This window comes from Zalophus californianus, chromosome 5 (assembly GCF_009762305.2).
Source record: "Zalophus californianus isolate mZalCal1 chromosome 5, mZalCal1.pri.v2, whole genome shotgun sequence".
NCBI classification, from domain to species: Eukaryota; Metazoa; Chordata; class Mammalia; order Carnivora; family Otariidae; genus Zalophus; species Zalophus californianus.
The window spans coordinates 96626766-96646592 of NC_045599.1; the positions used below are offsets into that span (position 1 = coordinate 96626766).

The window sequence follows — 19827 nt, forward strand, 5'->3', positions numbered from 1 at the left end:
GAACCCCATTAGGCAGGCAACTTGGGAGGAAATGCAAAATCTGTTCCTTACATGAACATCTGGGATACTCTGTGTGGCTCCTGATAACCCAGGAGATGAGCAAAGGAATTTCAAAGAATCCCCAGATGTTACCCATGGGCTTTGCTCCAAGGAGTAATGCAACTGCAGCACAGGAGGAATGAGGGTAATTGTGCAGTTCATTGGGCTGAGTAGGGACAATCAGTGCAATTCTTGAGTCTCCAAAAGTCATGTGTGACTCAACTGAGTTCAAAGGTGAGCCTCCTGGGTTATTTCTTGTTGTACAGAGCAAGTACAAATATAATCTTGGAACCCAGAATCAGAAAAGGAGAGACCAGGACAAGGTATTCTAAGAGACACTGATGACCTAGTGGCATCCTCAATGGGAGAAATGCCAGGTTCCTTCTTAAAGGAAGCAGTGTCCTTCCAGACTCCTCTAGAGTCTGTCTGTGGTCCCTAGTTTGAGAAATGATGGCTTAAAAGAATTGAAGGTTTATTCTATTCAATAATAACATAATTCTAAACCACTACTTCAAAGGAAAAGACTTTTCTTTTGAACAGTACTTATTATAAAAATGAAACCCAGAATTAAAAACAAATTCTCATAGACCTCTTGGCTTCTCTGGAATATGTCCAAGAAGTCTAGTTAGAGAAATTTTGGTTGAAAGTAGCAAACCCCAATTTCACAACAAGTCTCCATTAACATGAGGATATTCAGATGTTTGATTCCATGTATAATTGGGCTGTTTGGTAAAATAAGCAGGTTCAATTCCAGGTAAGAGAGCCAGTTTATATTTCTCTGTACGAAGAAGATGCCAGTGAGTTACAGAACAAAACTGGGAAATTGATAGCGGGTAGGTATTATTTTTGAAATGCTGCTAACTGCTTGATAGGTTGGAAGCAGATATATGAAAGGGAGATTGAAAATAAGAGAAATGTCTTAATGAGAAATTTATTTTGATGATCTTCCCCTGTTCTTATCTTAGACTGGTAATAGATAATTGTGGTGGTGATGGGGCTGGAGGATGATGATGATGATGATGACATTAGCTCACATTTGTTTGGCTCTTACTTTATGGTAGGCACTGTGCCCATACTTCACATATAACCCAATGAGGTAGGTCATCTCTTGTTTTCCCATTTGCACACAAAGAAACTGAGGCACACAAAGGTGAGGAAACCTGCCAGGATTTGATCTCAGGCAGACTGACATATAAGCCTGTATCTTAAGTGCTTCATTATGCTTGCATTGCCCTGAATCCAAGTAAAGTGGATATAGATAGATGAGCCTCTACTTAACACCATTTTTTAAACCAACAAACACAAATATAAAGGAATAAAGTGGACTCTGATTATTCAGACTATGGAAGGAAGTTTTTCAATGTAGAGAAAAAATTTCCTAGGTAAACCAGATATAAATTGGACCAGAGATAAGCAGATGGAGAAACAAAAAAGTACCACTGACTATCCTCAACCATTCAAAAAAAGCGTCATCAGCTGAGCCAACACTACATTGTGTCTAGTCCTTTAATGTAAAGTTTGTATTATGGGATCCTACTTGGAAGTCCTCCCCATGCCTTACAGAAAAGAGAAAGGTTTGATTGTACTAGAGTGGCCCATTCATATAATTTTGCATCAAAGTAAAAAAATTCAGGAGATGGACCAGTCCTTAGAGATCATCTCATCCAACTGTGTTCTAAATTCAGTCTATCATATATTGCATTCGTGATATTTGCAGTATCTGCACTGTTATTTACTTAACATGTTTCTTTAAATTCATTCAGGCCTAATATTGCTACTCACTTTTGCCACATCTATAAACAATACCAGTATAATCATGAGTTTGATGAGCCAGTCATAGTTCTCCCAAACACATATTTTTAAAAACCCTATGTAACCATTCAATAAAATATATTTGTACACCAACGAAAAGCATTTCATGTTTGGGACTACACTCTGGAAAGCAGTTATGTGGTCCAATCCCCTCATTTGCCACAGGAAGAAACTGAGGCTGGGAAGGTGGGTGACTACTCCAAGAGCACCCAGAATGTTTGTGGCAGAGTCAAGCCCAGAACACAGATATCCTCCAACCTCCATCAATCTATTTTTCATGAAACCACAACAAATCAGATAGTAAGTGATGGGAAAATATCCACCACAAATACCTATAGGAGCTCAGATCTCTAGGGCCCTCTTTGTGTTCCTTTCCTTCTAATGTAAAGTCTTGAGGGCATTTTGTGGGACCCAAGAATCCCAACTTGGAAGGAACTAGTTCTTAGTAAATTGAACAGTTGGTTCTTTGTCAAAGCTCAAGTCATGGAGCAATCACTACTTATACTAGGGTAGAAAATCTACCCTCCTCCTTTTTTTTCAACAGCTCTTATTCCTCTATGTTTTCCTTTGAATGTAGAATCTTCTTCATGCTAACCCTTACCCATGGGTTTTTGTCCTAAGAGTTCCAAACTGTTTTAGTTCTGTGCTCTTGTGAAGTCAGTAACACTTCATACTAAGCTATTTACTTGTTGGGTCTGGCCTCAGCACTGTGGGCCACAGGCTAGTATATCAATAGGATCCTCTAAAACAGTAAGCCTATGGTACATGAATACTCGAAGTCACTGTCTCCCCACAGAACTAAAACATCGAGGCTCCTTTCCCTCTTTTCTTCCTCCTTTTTTTTTTTTGTAGGCTACACACCCAGCATGGAATCCAACATAAGGCTTGAACTCACGACCCTGAGATCAAGACCTGAGCTGAGATCAAGAATTGGACGCTTAACTGATTGAGCCACCTAGGCACCCCGCCCCCCTTTTCTTTTTTGATGGGCACATACTACTAAATCACATAGGAAAAATTACCAAAAAAAAATTTCCATTTAAACTACAGAATGGTCAAGCCATTAAACGAAGGTGAGCCCATGTCTGTCTCTGTAGTCTATTTTCCAACTGATGCTTAAAGCCCTTCTTCAACACCCAGGCTGAGACAGTCAACACTTTGAGTGATGAGAATCTGATTACTTGCAAGGCACTTTTCTCTTTTCATTTTATTCTACTTTTTAGAGTGAGTAGTAAAGGTGTTCCTGTAACTTCTACCTTCTGGTCCTCGTTCTGAGTGTGAGTAGGAAAGCTGGGTAGACTGCCTGACCCAGACTCCAAGAGAACTTCTGGGCACGTGGTGGCTCACATTTTGGCCAAATTTGTGGGGAAAACATTCAGAAGTGTAACTCCGCTAAAAGTTTGTCCATAATCTTTAACAGTGAAAGACCATCGCTTCAGGTGTTCACTTCAAAAAAGAACGGAGCTCCTAGCATAGGTTCTAATAAGAGCCCCCAGAGGAATAGGTTAATTAACCAATCAGAGAATTAGCTGCTCCCACAGACCTGGTGGTAAGGATGGCTCCACAGTGCCTAATTTCATCTCAACTTGATCTCATTGTGGAGTGATGAAAGCTCGAATGTTCAAGGATAAAAGCTACAAGAAAAATGTTTCCATAACTTAGAATGAAACTGGAATGAGATGCAGAAGCAGCTGTACTCAGTCTGAAGTTGGTTAATTTTGATAGTCACTTCCTTCCCATCTTGTTCCCTGTAGCTCTCAAGCTCTTTCCCTCTTGGACTGTGACCCTGTCTACTTCTGATGACAATCACTTAATCAGCACATCAGATTGTCGCACGGCTGGTTTTACCTTGGGTAAAGATTCATTTTCCTTATTAATATCACAAGAACCTATTTCTTTCCCCAACCAATTAAAGAGGAAAAATAGAAGGGCCCCAGTGAAATAGAGGGAAAAGAAAACTGTTCTGACTTGTGGCACATGGCAGGTCACTTAGCCCCACATGGTCCTAGAAATCGAGTCCTCATGATTCTGAAATGCAACTGGAGTTCAAGACCACACAGACAAAATAAACAAGTTGTAATCGCCATGACTGGCATTGCTCACTACCCAGATATCAAAGAGTTCACTGAGGGTTGGCGCCTAGTGTTGGTGGATTTATCCTGTGGGTGAGTTTCTTTATGTTATTCAGAGCGGATGTCTGGACAGCCCACATTCAGGAGACAATAGCAACAGTCCTCAATTAGCATTTAGTTTCCCTCCTTGCGTTCTCTGGCAAAATGTTATTTCTCCCTGTACTTGGCTCTGCTATTGCGCTCGCAGAGCACATGAACAATTACTCTACAACAGACACTTAGTGGAGTTTACTACAGTTCACAGTGATTTTTGACCTATTCTGTAGCCCCTTTATGCCTTGGGGATATAGTCTCTGGATGGCTTTCTGAAGTTCAATCCCCAGTTCAGTAAGGGGTGGTGGGTGACAGAAATAACAACCCATTTTAGGATTATGTTTAAAGAATAAAACTAATCTAACCACACAATGCACTTTCTGATTTATTCATAAGAGTAAACTGCAGGCTATCCAAATAATACTAATATATTCCAAAGATAAACATGAATTGTAGTTCATTTGGATTCAAAGCATGCTTCTTATCTATGCAATTCTGTAGGTTTTAGCCATACCTTACATTTAACTTGTTAGAAAAACGTAATATAAGAATTATTGCTTGGTAGAACCCAGTCTACCAAGACGTTAACTCTAACAGATAATATTGAAATGTTATACCTTATATTTAAATCTTTAGCAATATGTACTAAATTTCCAAATATAGAAAAATAATAATTCGGTTGAAAATTCCAGAAATGCATTTGACCAAACGTGCATAGATCCTACTTGATTGAGTTTTAGAAGTCAGTTTTTATCCTTATTCCCGCCCCCACCAGGCCCCCTGCATCTATCTTCTTGCTTCCTTCAGCACAATAAATTCGATCAGCCAGTGCTGATGTCAATTGTTCAGTTGATGATTAGCAATGATCCTAAGAAAACCACCTCTCACCACAACCCTTTGAAAATAGGCTGCAGACAACGCAAGTACCCCAAAACAAACCACCCAGGCTCAGCCTCACCTCAAATCTCCTAGTGCATTGTTTGTAGACTAGGTGCCATTTCATTCTTATTTATTTTCTGTTTTCAAAATACAGCATTTGAGGCTCTGCTTGGAAAGGACCAAAAAGCCTCTCTCTCCTTTCTGTCAGTATCCCTGAGGAGGAGAACCGATCCTGGGCTTGTAAATTGTGGTATTTACTTAAAATGAATTGACAGGAGTGTCTGCTCAAAATAAAAGTCTAAAACTCCGCACAGTAGCTCCGGGGCTAGAGGTTGAAAAGCAAAAGAAGCAATTATGTGCGACCAAACATCTTGAGATTCTGAATAGCAAATCTCACCAGCCAAGATATTGTTTGGCTTTTTTGAGGATACAGCACCTATCCTACAAATAAAACCAGGGAGTCCCAATTTCTCACAAGAAAAGACTTTGGTGATAAATATCTTTATAACTTATGTAGCGTGAACTCATACAGTCCAAGAGGTCATAGTTTTGAACAAGAGACTTTCCTGGACCTGAAACTCCCTTCATTTTGGTAGCTTTACCTGACATGTGAATTTGCACGCTGTCTATGTCTCCTGAGAGCGCATGCATGTTAGCGCATGCGCATGTGAGACTTGAACCAGGCACTTCAAGTAGCAGAAACACCTTTCCGCAATTCATCTCACCCACAGGGCTGCTAGAACGACACATCTCCTATGTTCTCTTGCTGGCCATAAACTCAACATCTCCTACCCAGGCTAGAGGTGCCACCATCCATCCCATTTCATCTTCAAAGGCTCCAGAGACACTTCCACTCAATTATTATTTTCTCCCCACTCCCACACTGGACCTTGACCTTTCCTCTGACAGCCTTCAAACCACAGCTGGGGACCTGTCCCTAAAGTGCGTGTGGACCAGCCTCTTTCTTCTCTTCTTTTTCCAACAAAATCTGTGCAACTGTCTAATTTAGGGGTGGGCCAATTGTTCCTGTAAAGGGCCGGGTAACACAGGGCTCTGTGGACCGTGTGGTCTCTGTGGCAAGGACACAGCACTAAGATGGAGTGTGCAGGCTGACAGCATATCAATGATAGGGAGTGGCTGTCCTTGAAAAACACTTTGTTTAATGGACACTGAAATTTGAATTTCATTTAATTGTCATGTGTCAGAAAATATCTCTTTTAACTTCGTCAATGTAAAGACGATTCTTAGCTTGTAAGCCATAGAAAAATAGTCAGCAGGTCAGCTATGGTCCCCTCAGCCATAGTTTTCCCCAAAATTGTCCCAATCCATCTGGGCTGTGCTCTTGTGAGCTATTCCCAGAGTCAGTCTGAGTTGTGGGTAGGGGAGAGCCAGCAGGCATCACTGTGGGGCCAGCAAACCCTCAGCAGGAGTGGAAAGGGAGCACAAAGAGGAGGTGAGACTGGATGGTGTGAACTGAAAGAAAGTAGGATTTTCTACCTAAAGGTTAATGGTTGGCAAGAGCTCTTTTTCCAGGCGTGGGGTTGGGGGGAGGACTGGGGCTAATGGAGGTATGGGGTTGGGGGAAAGTCTTTAAATCACCCCAGGCATGCAAAGGCCCATCAAGAGGAACGTTCCTGAAGACTGGAAGCTATTGGTACAAATTGTAAACTGGCTTGGTAGTGGGCTATGCACATCCCTCCCTTGAGAGTTTTCTGAATTATCCCCCAGACTCGGCAGGGAACAGAAGATGAAAGCAACTGCAGGGGAGCAGGATCTGGAGCATCATTGAGAGATTGCAAAAACAATTCACTGCCAACAGACTGTCCCTGCAGGGTCCCAGTGCTATAGTCGTGGCCTGGACTGGCACGCTGCCCCTTGGATGCCCAATTAGACGGAACTGGGGTAAATCTAATGCAGAGTATACTTGATCTCTGCTTCACCACTCAAATGAACAGCATGGGAAATTGAGTCTGACCTCATGAGTCAGCCCTGGACAAGCTCCTAACTCCGTCTCTCCCTCCAGGTAGCCAATCTGTTGACTGAGGTGTTAGGGCTAGGATAGAGGGGAGGGCCACAAACTTGATGGATAGCTTCAAAGGTAACTTTAAGGGGGCAAGTCAGTAGTTTGCTCTGAGAATTTCTTTGCAAGTGAGTGGATTAGCCAGCTCCACAATGAACTCAATCCGGCAAAAGCAAAAACTAGAGGTAAAAGGATACTCAGGTTGATAAGTTTGTGACTCTGACTGTCTGAGGGATGTGAAAAACTAAAGAGCAGTTGGCTCCCATCTCCTCAAAGGGATAACTGGATACATTCAATCCAGTATTGTCCTACCCTGAACCACAACATTGACAAAAAGCAATCAAAAGCAAAACTGAAGAAACCTGGAAACTGTTACTTCTCAGGAGAGAAAACGACCTTAAAAAAAAAAAAATCTCAGTCAAGAAACTTATGCAGGAAGGTGGCTGAGTGAGAATGACATGGGAATGACCGTTGAACGGTGGTGGCGGTGATGGGGAGGGTCAGGGGCCCAAGGACGACGTCTTGTCTTGGGACAGCAGGAGGGTACGCAAACATTTTCCGGTGGTCCCTGGCTCCCCAGGAAACGTGGGAGTCCTGCCTGCATCTAACCTGGTCTAAAATAAGTGAGTTCAATTGTTGCCAGCAAGCTGGGATCCAGTGATCCAGCCAGCAGGGAGAGTATTCAAAAAGGGGAGACTTGTAGACCACAGTCACACGGGGTGTTTGAAACCTTTGGCACCTGACAATTTCCCATGCGTGTGCATTTCGCCCTCCCCAAATCAGTCATTTGAATGGATTTTATCTGGTTTTGTCCCTTGCCTCCCAATCTGGAGTTCTGGAAAGAAGGGAAAGCGTTTTCTAGTTGGGGACCTTGCTTTTCCCTTCCCTCGCCCCCCCGGAGATTTGGAGAGGCAGCAGAAATGTTGTAGAGCACCCGTGTCCCTGAAGGAACAGCCCGTTGCAATGCACGACCATCACTATAGATCTACGATTTATGAAAATAAAGCAATATGTGCCTGTTTCGGTGCCTGCCGTTTGCCTACCAATGGTGCAGTGTTCACCATTCCAGCCCTCTCGGCATTCACATTTGCCATCCTTACAGGTCCCGTGCTCAATGCAGCGGGGGTGGCACACGCGCTGGTCACAAGCGGCGCCTGTCCAGCCCTCTTCACAGCGGCAGGCTCCCCCGACGCAGACGCCGTGAGTGCCACAGTCTACTGGGCACACTTCTGGAAGAAAAACAATGATTACAGCTCAACACCACAGCTGGCAAAACCCTCCACTGGAGGCCAGACCACACACATGGCCTGGGTCCCTGGAGCAGGCCCCACAGCCCAGCAGGTGTGTCCCCACGGGGGGTGGCCCGAGCCTCCACCGGGCTGGGTACGAACTGTTATGTGGCTTCTAGAGCTGCGGTTCCCACGGCTGGGTCCCTAAAGCAGCAACATCGCGGTCCCCTGGGGACTTGGGACAAATGCAAATTCTTGGGCCTTGCTTGGACCTCCTGAATCAGACACTCTGGGAGGGGGGCTCAGAAATTTGTTTTCCCAAGTCCTCCAGGTGGTTTTGATGTGCACCGGAGTGTGAGAACCACTGTTCCAGAGCTTGAGGCCACCCCAGGCAGAGGTCAGACAGATGCATGTGGATCCTGACTCCCTGGCCAGCTGAGATTTTGACCCTTTTGAGAGCCTGAACTGACCAAAGGTCACTCGGGAAGCCCACAGCTCCATCTCCACAGTGATTGCAAACCCAGCCATCAGCCTGATCGGCACCTTGTGGCAATGAAGACCGCTCTAATTGTGCTACATTTACACAGCTTCTTTCTCAAAGGAGCTCAAAGTCTTTTGTGCTTGGGGAGGAGACAGACAGACAGATATACACTCTCTGGCGTTCCAGACCTCTCACTCGAGGACAAGCACGTGCCAAGACATTCATCCTTACGACAGACTGCTGAGGGAGGCATGGCTCATCGTGCCTGGGCAGGGAAAACCCAATCAGGAGGGGCAGTGACTCACTTGAAGTCACACAGCATATTGGAAGCAAGCTTGGGCCTTGGATCGAGGGCTCCTCCTCCCCCATTCTCTGCAGAGCCTGGCCTGGACCCCCGGCATCAGCGTTGAAGCCAGAGGCGAGTGGGCTGAGAAGACGTCTCAAAATAGCCCATTTGAACTGACTCTTTTTTTTTCTTTTGGAATGAAATATTCATTTCTTTCCCATTGTAGGCAAAGCTTCACATATATTCCCTTCCTGATTGCCATGGCAATCTAACAGCTGTCTCACTACCCAGAGGAAGGGGGCGGAATGATGATCGCTTGCTTGGATAGGCACTTGTCACTGTGAATGGAACCATTCTCGGGTAGGTTGGGACTGGCTTGAACTGTTGAACCGTTCCATTTTAGGGTCACTCGGGAGGTAAGACACATACTCTTAATTTTAGGAAAATAAAGTGTACCGCGCAACTTCATTATTTTCCTGTCACTGGAGTATTGCGGAGTTTTATAACATGTTCACACGGCACCCTGAGGGAGCCTCTTTTCTGTTTTATAGGACGTTCCATTCAGTTTGTCTGGGACTGAATTGTTCTGTTTTGTTTTCTGGTACCTTGAGGGAGTGTACAGAAGAAAACCTATAATGCAAATGGAAGCATCCCTCCCAGGCCCCTCATCCGTTTGTAGTGATGAAACAAACGAGGCACGAGAACCCGTGGTGTTTTTTGTTTGTTTGTTTGTTTGTTTCTCAGGATCACAGACTCCATGACTGAGGAAGAGAGAGTAAGAAAGGCACTATGCAATTACCCTATGTCCCTTCATCCCAAGCTAAGTGTGAAGAGTAGATTCCCACCCATTTGGGCTCACAGAAGGAGCATGGGGCTTGAGTGTTGGGAAAAGTGAGGAGGAAACCTCTTGGCTTACCAACAGAGCAGTCGGGACCCATCCAGTTGGGATCACAGCTGCAGAGACCCGTGTCGGGGACGTAAGTGCCATGCCCACTGCACTGGTCTGGGCATTGGACCCTTGCCAGCTCACAGTTTAGACCACCCCAGCCAGGGCTGCAGAGGCATTCTCCATTTACGCAGACCCCATGGCTGGAGCAGGTGGGATCCAAGCAATCAACTGAAAACAAAACAAAAAGAGGAAGAGTATTGATCACTCATGGGGGATGGGCCACGAGATGCCAGCTTGCTGCTCTAGAAATCGGTAATTCACTAACTCCTATCCCCTGGCAAGCAAATGGAGCAGCCCAGGTAATACTTACGTGGTCTCTTGAAGAACAACCCATAAAAAACTCAAGACTTTTTTTATTTTCCAAAACACTGAATCTCAAACTTGAAGAGAAGGTAAGAGAAAGAGGGGCTTTCTCAAGCACAGTTAGGAAGAACCAGATATAGACGTGTGTCATTCAATGCTGAGAACCTTGTACTTACAAATGTTAGTACCTTCAGTAAATCATATCAGAGCTTCTGAGCCCGGGACATGAATGCTGGTGATATCTCTACATGTATCCCCAAGCCCAATTATCCCTCACTATCAGAGAGGAAAAGAAGGCTCATTCTAACTTCACTAATACTTGCCTTCAGAAGGTAACAAAGGATTACAAAGAAAACCAGTGAAACTCATAAATGAGTCACTTTCCTAATTAAATGTCACTTAGGCTATGTCTAAAATTAGGTTTCATTCTCCAAACACACATCTATTGCAGGAGTTAGTAAAAGAGCAGGATAGAAGAGGTGAACCTGGGTGTGGAAATGATCCCAAAGAGGTAACCATCCTATACATAATCAGGAGGGGCCTGAATGGGTGAGTGCCTGGCCGAGGTGCTGACACCGTCTCAGACTGTCAGTCAGAGGAGTGAATTCTGGTCACTGTCATTCTTGGCAGTTTCATGGTCTGATTGTTTGGCCATCTTAATACTCAGAGTGGATATGCATCCAGTAGGTAACATGAAGATTCTCACTGTAGAAGCAACTCAGAATGAGGAGAGGTGTGAGCGGCAAAAGCCAGTTCTCAAAGACAGGACTTTTTGCATGGGAATGTGACCCCAAACTTTGGACATCTATCCAGGCTCAGAGTTGGGCAAACAGGGCTTTGTAGAGGAAGACCAACTTCCTCAGGTGTTCCTAGAAAATGATGCAGAGATGTTTGGAGAAGAGGACACTGCACACTGTGGGGGTCTGAATGGCGAATGGTGCTCCTGCAGATGGCTCAGATACTGTCTTGTGGATCAGAGAAATAGGCAGGTCTCGTCGCCTTATTTAACTAAGACACCCATTTTCCTCATTTTAACAGCTTGGAAATCAGGTCTCTCGGCCTAGAGTAAAGCATTTGCTTCTGCCATCACCTGGGGGCACAGCCAGCTTGAGACTACTTTAAATTCCTTTCTTGAGGTTTCTTGGACCACACTGCTGGTGTAATTGAGTCCCTCATGTGCATGCGTGCCATCTTGTAGTTCCAGTCCTCAGAGATTTTGATTTCTCTCTCTGCCCAGTGCCAAGATTGAAACATGCAAGATTTTTGGTGTCTATATAATTTACCATGACACCAAGATGGCAACCCTTTGAGGTCCCAGCTTTTTGTAGCATAGTCTCAATATTTTTTCTTCTTATACCATACAGAATAATGGTATTGATGATATCTTGGCTCTAAACATGACATTATTTAGATTACCCATGCCACAAACTGTTTCATTTTGGGGGATATCAGACTTCAGGAATTTGGATTTATTAGAAATCACAGTATTCCATGAAGTTTCCAAAGAGCACTGCTCTCTTGAGGCAACAATAAGAATTTTCAGTGTAAGGAGATGTTTCTGAGCTGATCCAATTGAATCTTCTCAGGAAGATATTATTTATGAAAACCAGCTCAAAACTATTTGAGCCATGGGGAAACAGAAGCTGCCACTGATTTAACAGAAATCAAAAATACACTCTCACAAAGGGGAATTTCAGTGATTTATTATTAGTTGGAGATATTTATGATGATGTTAGTTGCTCTGGTTGCAATCACTTTAAGGTTGCATCCATTGTCTTGGGGACTATAACTTCTGACGATATGAACCCTTCTGATACCTTCAGATTTGCTCAGGATGGCGGAGTGCATCTGGAGGTAAATGAATCGAAAGTTTCAAATACATAGAAGACATTTACAAAGAGGCTGTGCAATGCTTTTGGTGTCTGTCTCATGCTTAGTATGGCTAACAAAATATAGTAAGTGTTCAATACACAGTTGATACAGAAATGAATGGCAGACTTTGCTATAAGCACTTGTCGTTAGTGAGACAAACATCCATGAAGAACTGAGAAGAAAGAAACGGTGCTAACAATTTCTTGCTTTGGGGAGGAATGCTATGTAATTTGGGATCTGCACAATATGAACTAATTCATTCAGAATCAATCTTGTCCATGTTCTTCTAACAGTAGAAAATCCCAAAGTTGTAGTTTTTCCTCTGTCCCTTTTTCTAATACAGCAAAATCAAAATAGACACAAAGATATCTCATGTGCTATGTGTCCTCAAAATTATTCTCCATCTATAATTAGCTATTTAAAATGTTTGGTGAGGTGCCAACAGCTAGGAGCTTTCAAAAAATTCAAAAAAATATATCATAACCTTTTTCTTAAAAGGATGAAATAAAAAGTAATATATCCCCCCAAAAGAAAGCAAAAAGAAAATGTCATTTTTCTTCCAGATAAATTAGTTTTCTCTTCTCTATCTTAAATTATAATATGAAGAAAGGAGGAAAATCCACTGGGATTTATTAGCCCAGGAGTGGAATGTCATCCAAAGAATCATTTATTATGTCTAGAAATATGAGCTAACTCTTTCAGTTATACCAGTAAATATGCCCTTTGTGCTACAGAATTACAGCAGCTGATGGAATAACTAAATTCAGACTTCAAGAAGAGCAGTTTCACTATGAATTTTAAATTTGGTTCCAATTTCATAAGATGGTCTTGTGGCCACATCCTTAGAGTCTTCAGCAGGCAGGAGGGACAACGGCATTTTACGAAGCTTTATAAATAGAAACAGTGTTATACTTAAAAGGGGGACAGTGGCCTTTACCAGCTAAGCACCATGTGCCTTACAACACCAGCCCCCCGGCAGCTGAAATCATTAGAACTCATTTAGTCTTGGGCCCTCTGTAGGTTTGACAAAAAAGGGTTGTGAATGCAATTTCTATCCCTAAGGATAAAAAAAGAGGTCAAGGAGTTTTACAAACAATATGTCCTATAAACCCCTGAAGAACCATGAATTACATTTATGAAGTTAAATGTCATTGAAAAATGACTCAACCATGAAACTGACATGAAAACATGGCTGACTTAAACTAATATGTCAATTCCTCGCTCATCACCTTCTCACTCCCCCAGACATCATTGAATGAAACCTCGGGAATCCGTCCTTTCATTTTCTTGTGCAAATTTGTTAATAGTACAACAATGTTTATGCAGCAAAAATGGAAGATGGCAACTATTGATTTCGTTGCCATGGTCATTTCAGGTAAATTGTTTGAACGTTATGACTATGATGAATATCAGAAATAAAAAAGCTAAATGGAAGAAAAAGTGCTGATCCAGACTTTCTGATTCCATTTCCTATTTTGAAAACAGCATATGAATCACCTCGGTTCATTCTTTTTGGGTAGCAGAAATCAATAGAGGAGATTTCATCCTTTCATAATGATCCACGTGGCTTCCTTGTTTTGTTGGATGGTTAATTCATTTGGAACATTTAAATAGGACGGGTTGGGAGAGTAAGAAAGTTGAGAAATCACTTGAAATTCTACTCATATAGATATGCGCAATCTTTACTGGAGGGAAAAAATTCTAAGACGGGCAATGTCATTGCTCTATCATTTCGTTCTCGCCAAATGATGTATGCAAAAGGTCGTTTTAACCTTTCTTGTCATATTACTGGCCTCTCCCATGTTTTCAGCAAATGCGGCTTTGCCTTCTGTAATCCATTTATCTTTAAGAACTTTAACCTTTCAAGCAGGGTTATTAAATCAGTCCTTCCTCCATCCAAACTCCCAATTTGGTTTTATGATGCAGATGGAGGGAGGCTACCTTTTATAATAGAGGAAAAAATCTATAGAGTGTTGAGCAAATGAAAATCTGGGGGTCAGACTTCTGGGTCCCATTAAGGGCATTACCACTGTTGTATTGGAAAACCTTAGAAGAATAATGTCATGGAAGCGGCCTCTTTGTAACCAGAGTTCTAAAAACTATGAAATGGGAGATTTCAGAAGGGGAACTTTTGTATGTTACTACGGATAAGTTACTGTCATTACTTTGTGGTAAAGGCTACAATGATTGGTTACGTTTTACAGGACACTGGAGATCCATAACTTAATGGGATGTGAGGTCAGATCCCCTCACACCTGAGAACCTCACAGCACCTGAGGTCCTTTCTTACAGCTTGGCAGTGAGCAGCTGAGGGAGAACACAGGATATGGCGTCTAACAGAGTCTTTTCTTGGCGGGCATCCTGAGTGGTCCTCTCAAGCTGTTTCACATGGGGTAGGCTGTGGGGTTCACCATTTCCCTTAGTTTGTTGGGAGAGTTGACACTTCTTTTTCCACTGGGAACATGGGAGGGAAAAGGCTCTTTGAGTTGTATGGGGATGTTTGCCCGGGAGACTGAAGTAGAGGAAAGCTGCTCAGCTGGTAAAGAACAACTGAGCCAATTCAAAGGTTGGGGAGTGGGCTGGGATGGACAGCACCTAGGCTCGTGCCTTCCTACCAATTCTGCTTGATACTTCATATAAAGAGAAACCATAGATGGACAACCAGAGACCATATTCTGGAAGTGCAAGTCTGACTGCTTTCTATGGACATTATTTTTGCTAAAATGTACACAGACATATGTGGGCACTGATTCCTGGGGACAGTTAAAAAAAAACAAACACAGCTATAGGGAAGACAGGGAGATTAAGGATTCTTGTGGTTTTTTTGTTTGTTTGTTTTGTTTTGTTTTCTGGACAGCTTTAGTAATTCCCAAATCAGAGGATTTTAAATAAAGCAAAGAAAAGAGGAAGGAAGATAGGAGAAGGGGAAGAAAGAAAAAGAAGGAAAAGAAGGAGCAGGAAGGGGAGGAGGAGGAGTTCCAGGCAAAGAGCAGAAAGACAAAGGCAGAGAAAGCAATTTAAAGAGGAAAAGTAGCTAATTAACATAAAGAACGGTAAAACAAAGCATTCCTTCCAGAACCACTCCACAGGCCTGTGTTTTCTACAGTCTTAGAAGTCTACGAAAGCCAAGGTGTTTCGAGTTCTTTGTGCAAAATATTGAAGTTTCCTTTGCAAAATGCGGAGCCTTGGATTGGGCTCATTAGCAAAAGTCTGGGCCTGCAGACACCTCCCACCTCTGCTGCTGCCCAGGCTGGCCCTGCAGCGCTTACCTTCCTCACAGTGCTCGCCTTTGTAGCCAGCTGAGCACACACAGTTCCCATCAATGCAGGAGCCGTGGCCCCCGCAGGAAGGATCGATGCACTGATTCATGGGCACATCACACTCGGCGCCTTTCCAGCCGCTGTAGCACTGGCATGTCCCTTTAGAATACTGTCCGTTCCCACTGCACAGGACAGGGCAGGCAGCTGCAAAAACCAGAGACAGAGCACCAGGTCACAGGGGGGAGTGCCTGACAGGTTGCGTGCATCTAAGAAGGTAGAGCCCACCTGGCATTTCAGCTTTGCTTGCAGTGTTCTAGGCTGGGGACTCTGGTTGTGGAGGTGCACAGCCGACTTCAAATGTAACCATCACAATGACAACCACAAAAATGCTACTAATAACAGTAGCGACCACCAATTCTATGCTTGTTATGTGCCAGGCACAGCATCAAATGCTCTATGTGCAATTTATTACTTAACCATCATAATTATTTGATGAAGTGGAGGCTAGAATCCTGATGCCCATTTTATGCATGAGGTACAGACTGGTCAGGGTAGGTGGCCAAAGTCACAAAGCTCAAAAGAGGCGGAATCCCCTTGGAAAGCAGGTTGGCCCAACTTTCAGCTGCGCCCTTGACAAAGCTACGTGGATGCACACGATATTTTCAGTGGCACAGGGAATCAGATCCCGTTTTGCTGGGTATTTTACCCTCTGGTTAGATGGCTCCTATTCCTGACAAGCTGGTGTCCATTAAAAAAGGAAAGGGGATAGGCCACGGTTTACACACTTAATCTCTTTATGCCTTAGTTTCCTTATCTAGACCACAAAGGGATAACTTTGCCTACCTCAAAGCATGACATGTGTAATAAAGTATAGACTAAATATTCCTAGACTATTAAAAAAAAAAGAGCAAGAAGGAGGGTGCAGCTGGAAGATAGGAAACCTCTAGTAGTCCTGTTTCGGCTGGGACTCTCCTGCATCCCTTGATAAGAAGAAGGCTAAAAATCAGTGAGGACCGTCTGGTATGAGATTACCAATGGTTTTTACCAGTTTTGCCTTAATCGTGCCAACTCACCCCTTTTTTTAAAATAATAAATTTTATTATAAATAAATTTATAAAAAATTTATTATTTTTTTAGAGAGTAAGAGTGGGATTTTAGTGGTCACCTTTAGGCTTTGGGCTTTACGTTTCAGAATCCATTTGTAAAGAACCTAAATTTACAACTGGGTCTTTCATTTGGGCCTAAAAGGAGGATACGACTCCCTGCTATGCAACTGGCACTCAGGGACCTTCAGGAATGACCAACAGGGGTATTTCAGTGACTCCTGGTTCTCGCGTGATTTGGAATGCACATGTACGTGTGTGTGTACAGCCCATGCTGTGTCCCTGTCCTATGAAGCAGTGGCACATCTAATCAGATCACTCTGCGGTCAGTGGTGCCACACTGGCTCATCAATCATCCCCTGTTGTCAGGTTTCTGTCTTGTTTTTATAATAATTAACTTCCCTTCTGTGAGTGTCTAATTTCCCAGAGCTCTAAACTCCTTGAGGACAGGACCACGTTCATCACTGTTGATTTCCTTTCAGCTCTGCATTCATCAATGCTGATGTAAGTAAATATTTCTCCTATGTTCCTGATATTTAGAGATCCTCAAATAGGAAGGTTATGGGCAAGCGCTAAAAGGACATTTATGAAAAATGTGGAAACAAAACAGTTTCTGGAGTAGACCTCATGCTGCACACACAGTGCCTTTTCTGGGGGGAAGTGCATGTTTTAACTTAATTGGAAACTGACTTGAAACAAAAACATCTCAACAGTTGACGTATGATTGAAGGATATCCTCCCTGAAAACATTTTATAATAAATACAACAGTTGTGAAAATCATTTAGGGTATAATTCCAAGTAGAATTCTTATCCTTCTGAATCTACCAGAGGACAATAAATAACGAGTTCAAAAGTGAGAACAGCAAAGCCACATATTGAATTTTGGATGGACTCTCCTTAAATGTAGGGAGCATGATTTCTATCCCCAGGATACATAAGCAGAGATCTGGACAGAGTTGCTACCCACACTGATGGTCTAAGAGAGGGTAGAAGAAAACTTTGAACCCAGGGTGCCCAAGATTCAGGTTAGGAACTGTTCAAATATGAAAAGCATGAGAAAAAGTATGGGCTTATGCAAAGTTTTGGGAGGGTTTTGAAGACAAAGTAAACTTGTTCCATATCAGTGCTTCACAGAACATGCAAAGCTCTATGGCAGGAATGGCAAATGTGTGCACATGAACTACTATTCGCCCTTCTTGCACCTCTGCAGACATCATCAAGTGAGCATGATCATGGCATCTTGTCACCCAGAGCCTAGACAGGGCCTCAAAAGCTTCAATGCAGTGCCCAGAATGAGACCTGCAAGAAGGCAAAGTTGGCATTCGAGAGAAAATCCACTTTCCATTTCTGACCTAGGTAACATTAAAGGTATCTCTTCTACTGGAGAGACTAGAATTGGCGCCATTTCTTACCCCACTTCTACTCTCGCCCACTGAAATAAGAAACTAGTGAGAAGGGCAGCCACACACGTAGTGAAATGAGCTTCCAAGGCTGTTTCTGACTTGAGGATTCTATATTGGACAAGCTGCCATGAACGGCAGAGAAAGTTACATCAAATCACCACCACTGGACTCCCACTGCACCTTCTTTCCTCTCAAAGAGTAGAAGAGGGTAGAAAGTAAGGAGCAAATAAGTACTGTCTTTATTAATTGATAAAGTGCAGTTATAATATTTTATTTATTCATATTGAAACTATTTTTCTTCTGCATAAACTCCACGTGGTGAAAAAAAATAGGATTGTCTGAAAGGTAAGAATGGATTTTATTTAAAACTAGGTGCCTGGGAAATCAAATTTAAAATGTGACCTACTTAAATTACTCAGGGGAAAAAATGGAGAATAGTGAGGTCAAAGAATTCTCCACATTCTAAATGCAGCCTTCTTTCAATATGTTTGCTGTGTGCTCACCAGGAGTGTGGTAAAAAATGCAAAACTCTGTGGTGTTCTCTGGAAAGCGGGGCACTGGATGGGCTTGGCTGATGCCACATAAAAAAGCAGAAGCAGGGGCGCCTGGGTGGCTCAGTCATTAAGCATCTGCCTTCGGCTCAGGTCATGATCCCGGGGTCCTGGGATCAAGCCCCACATCGGGCTCCCTGCTCAGCAGGAAGCCTGCTTCTCCCTCTCCCACTCCCCCTGCTTGTGTTCCCTCTCTCACTTGTGTCTCTTTCTCTGTCAAATAAATAAATAAAATCTTAAAAAAAAGTGGAAGCAGCTTAAAGAGGAATGAATTTCTTTAGTAATCCATTTGCCACTGGGGCAGAGTACAAAAGCCAGAAGCGAGACTTCTAGTGGTCGCTGGGCTGACCTGCACGGAGAGCACCATCCTTCAGGAGTAACTGACTCATTCTCAGACATAACTCAACCCAGAGCTTCACAGGATGTAAGGCTCAGCCTGATCCTCATTTGAGAGGCTGAATGTGAAGTGGGGGACCTCTTGTTATTCATAACTCTTCTTGTATTTTTACTATCACTAAATCTACATGATTTTTTTTCTGACAGGTTATAGGACAAACAACTCCTGACTCCACACACCCTGCCCAGAGGTAACATAGAACAGAATTGGAAAGAGCAAGGATTTTGGTATCATAAAGATCTGGCTTTAAAACCTGGCCTGTCACTGACCAGTTTTGGGATTTTGGTCAGATTACTGCATTTCTCTGAGACCCAAGTTTACCTTCAAAATATTGTCTTTCAGGGTTGAGGGGAGCATTAAATGCGATTACGTGTGCAAGGACTCAGTAGCTGACACACGGTTTACGATGAACAGATGTTCCCTCTGGAAATTCCAAACTGAGTCTCCAGATTGACTGCAAGGGTTAATAACATTAAAAATGCAGTATGTCTCAGATGTACACATGTAATGGGCACATGCACGCACACTCACACACGCACACCACCACCACCTCCCCCATAAGATTTTCAAATAATACTAATGGAAAGAGCTCATCTTCTTCCCCTAATCTTCTCTGGTTGTGGGTGGGAGGTGGTTCTGGAATCACATGTGGCGTGTTTTACGTCCCTGCCTCTCTCTCTCCTCTTTCTAAGGCTTACAGGAGCAGCACACTGTGCATTCAAGCTACTATTTAAAATTAATTAAAATGTTTGTATAAAGTTACTATTCTTGTTTTACTAAATCTAGTAGATGGAAGCTCTAAGACTCACACAGAAGGAAAATAAATTACCACTGTCACTAACAACTGACAAGTTAACGGACTGATGACAAAAAAAAAAAAAAAGACAAAATTTAGATTCACCTAAATGGTGTGAAACTCATTTTAATGATCAAACTGGAGCTTTTTTTTTTTTTTTCCCCTCTCCCAAAGTTCTCTGTGAGGGATGAAATGAATTATCAGTGTTATTTACTCGGTGGGAAGTAACAGGACAAGCCACCCAGGTCTGCTGTTTTAAGTAAAACAAGTCCCATCTACTT

The 19827-nt window shown here is 43.0% G+C and overlaps 1 protein-coding gene across 4 annotated transcripts in view; it reads right to left on the minus strand.

Annotated features, from left to right (window-relative positions):
- TENM2 (teneurin transmembrane protein 2) overlaps positions 1-19827 on the minus strand; it is a 1539571-nt gene that overhangs the window by 132911 nt on the left and 1386833 nt on the right. For all 4 annotated transcript variants that reach the window (XM_027606095.2, XM_027606096.2, XM_027606098.2 and 1 more), the window contains 3 exons: positions 15305-15499; positions 9828-10028; positions 7959-8144 (listed from right to left, as the gene is read on the minus strand). In XM_027606095.2, the coding sequence (XP_027461896.1) occupies positions 7959-8144; positions 9828-10028; positions 15305-15499 (582 nt within the window). The remainder of the gene's footprint in view (positions 1-7958; positions 8145-9827; positions 10029-15304; positions 15500-19827) is intronic.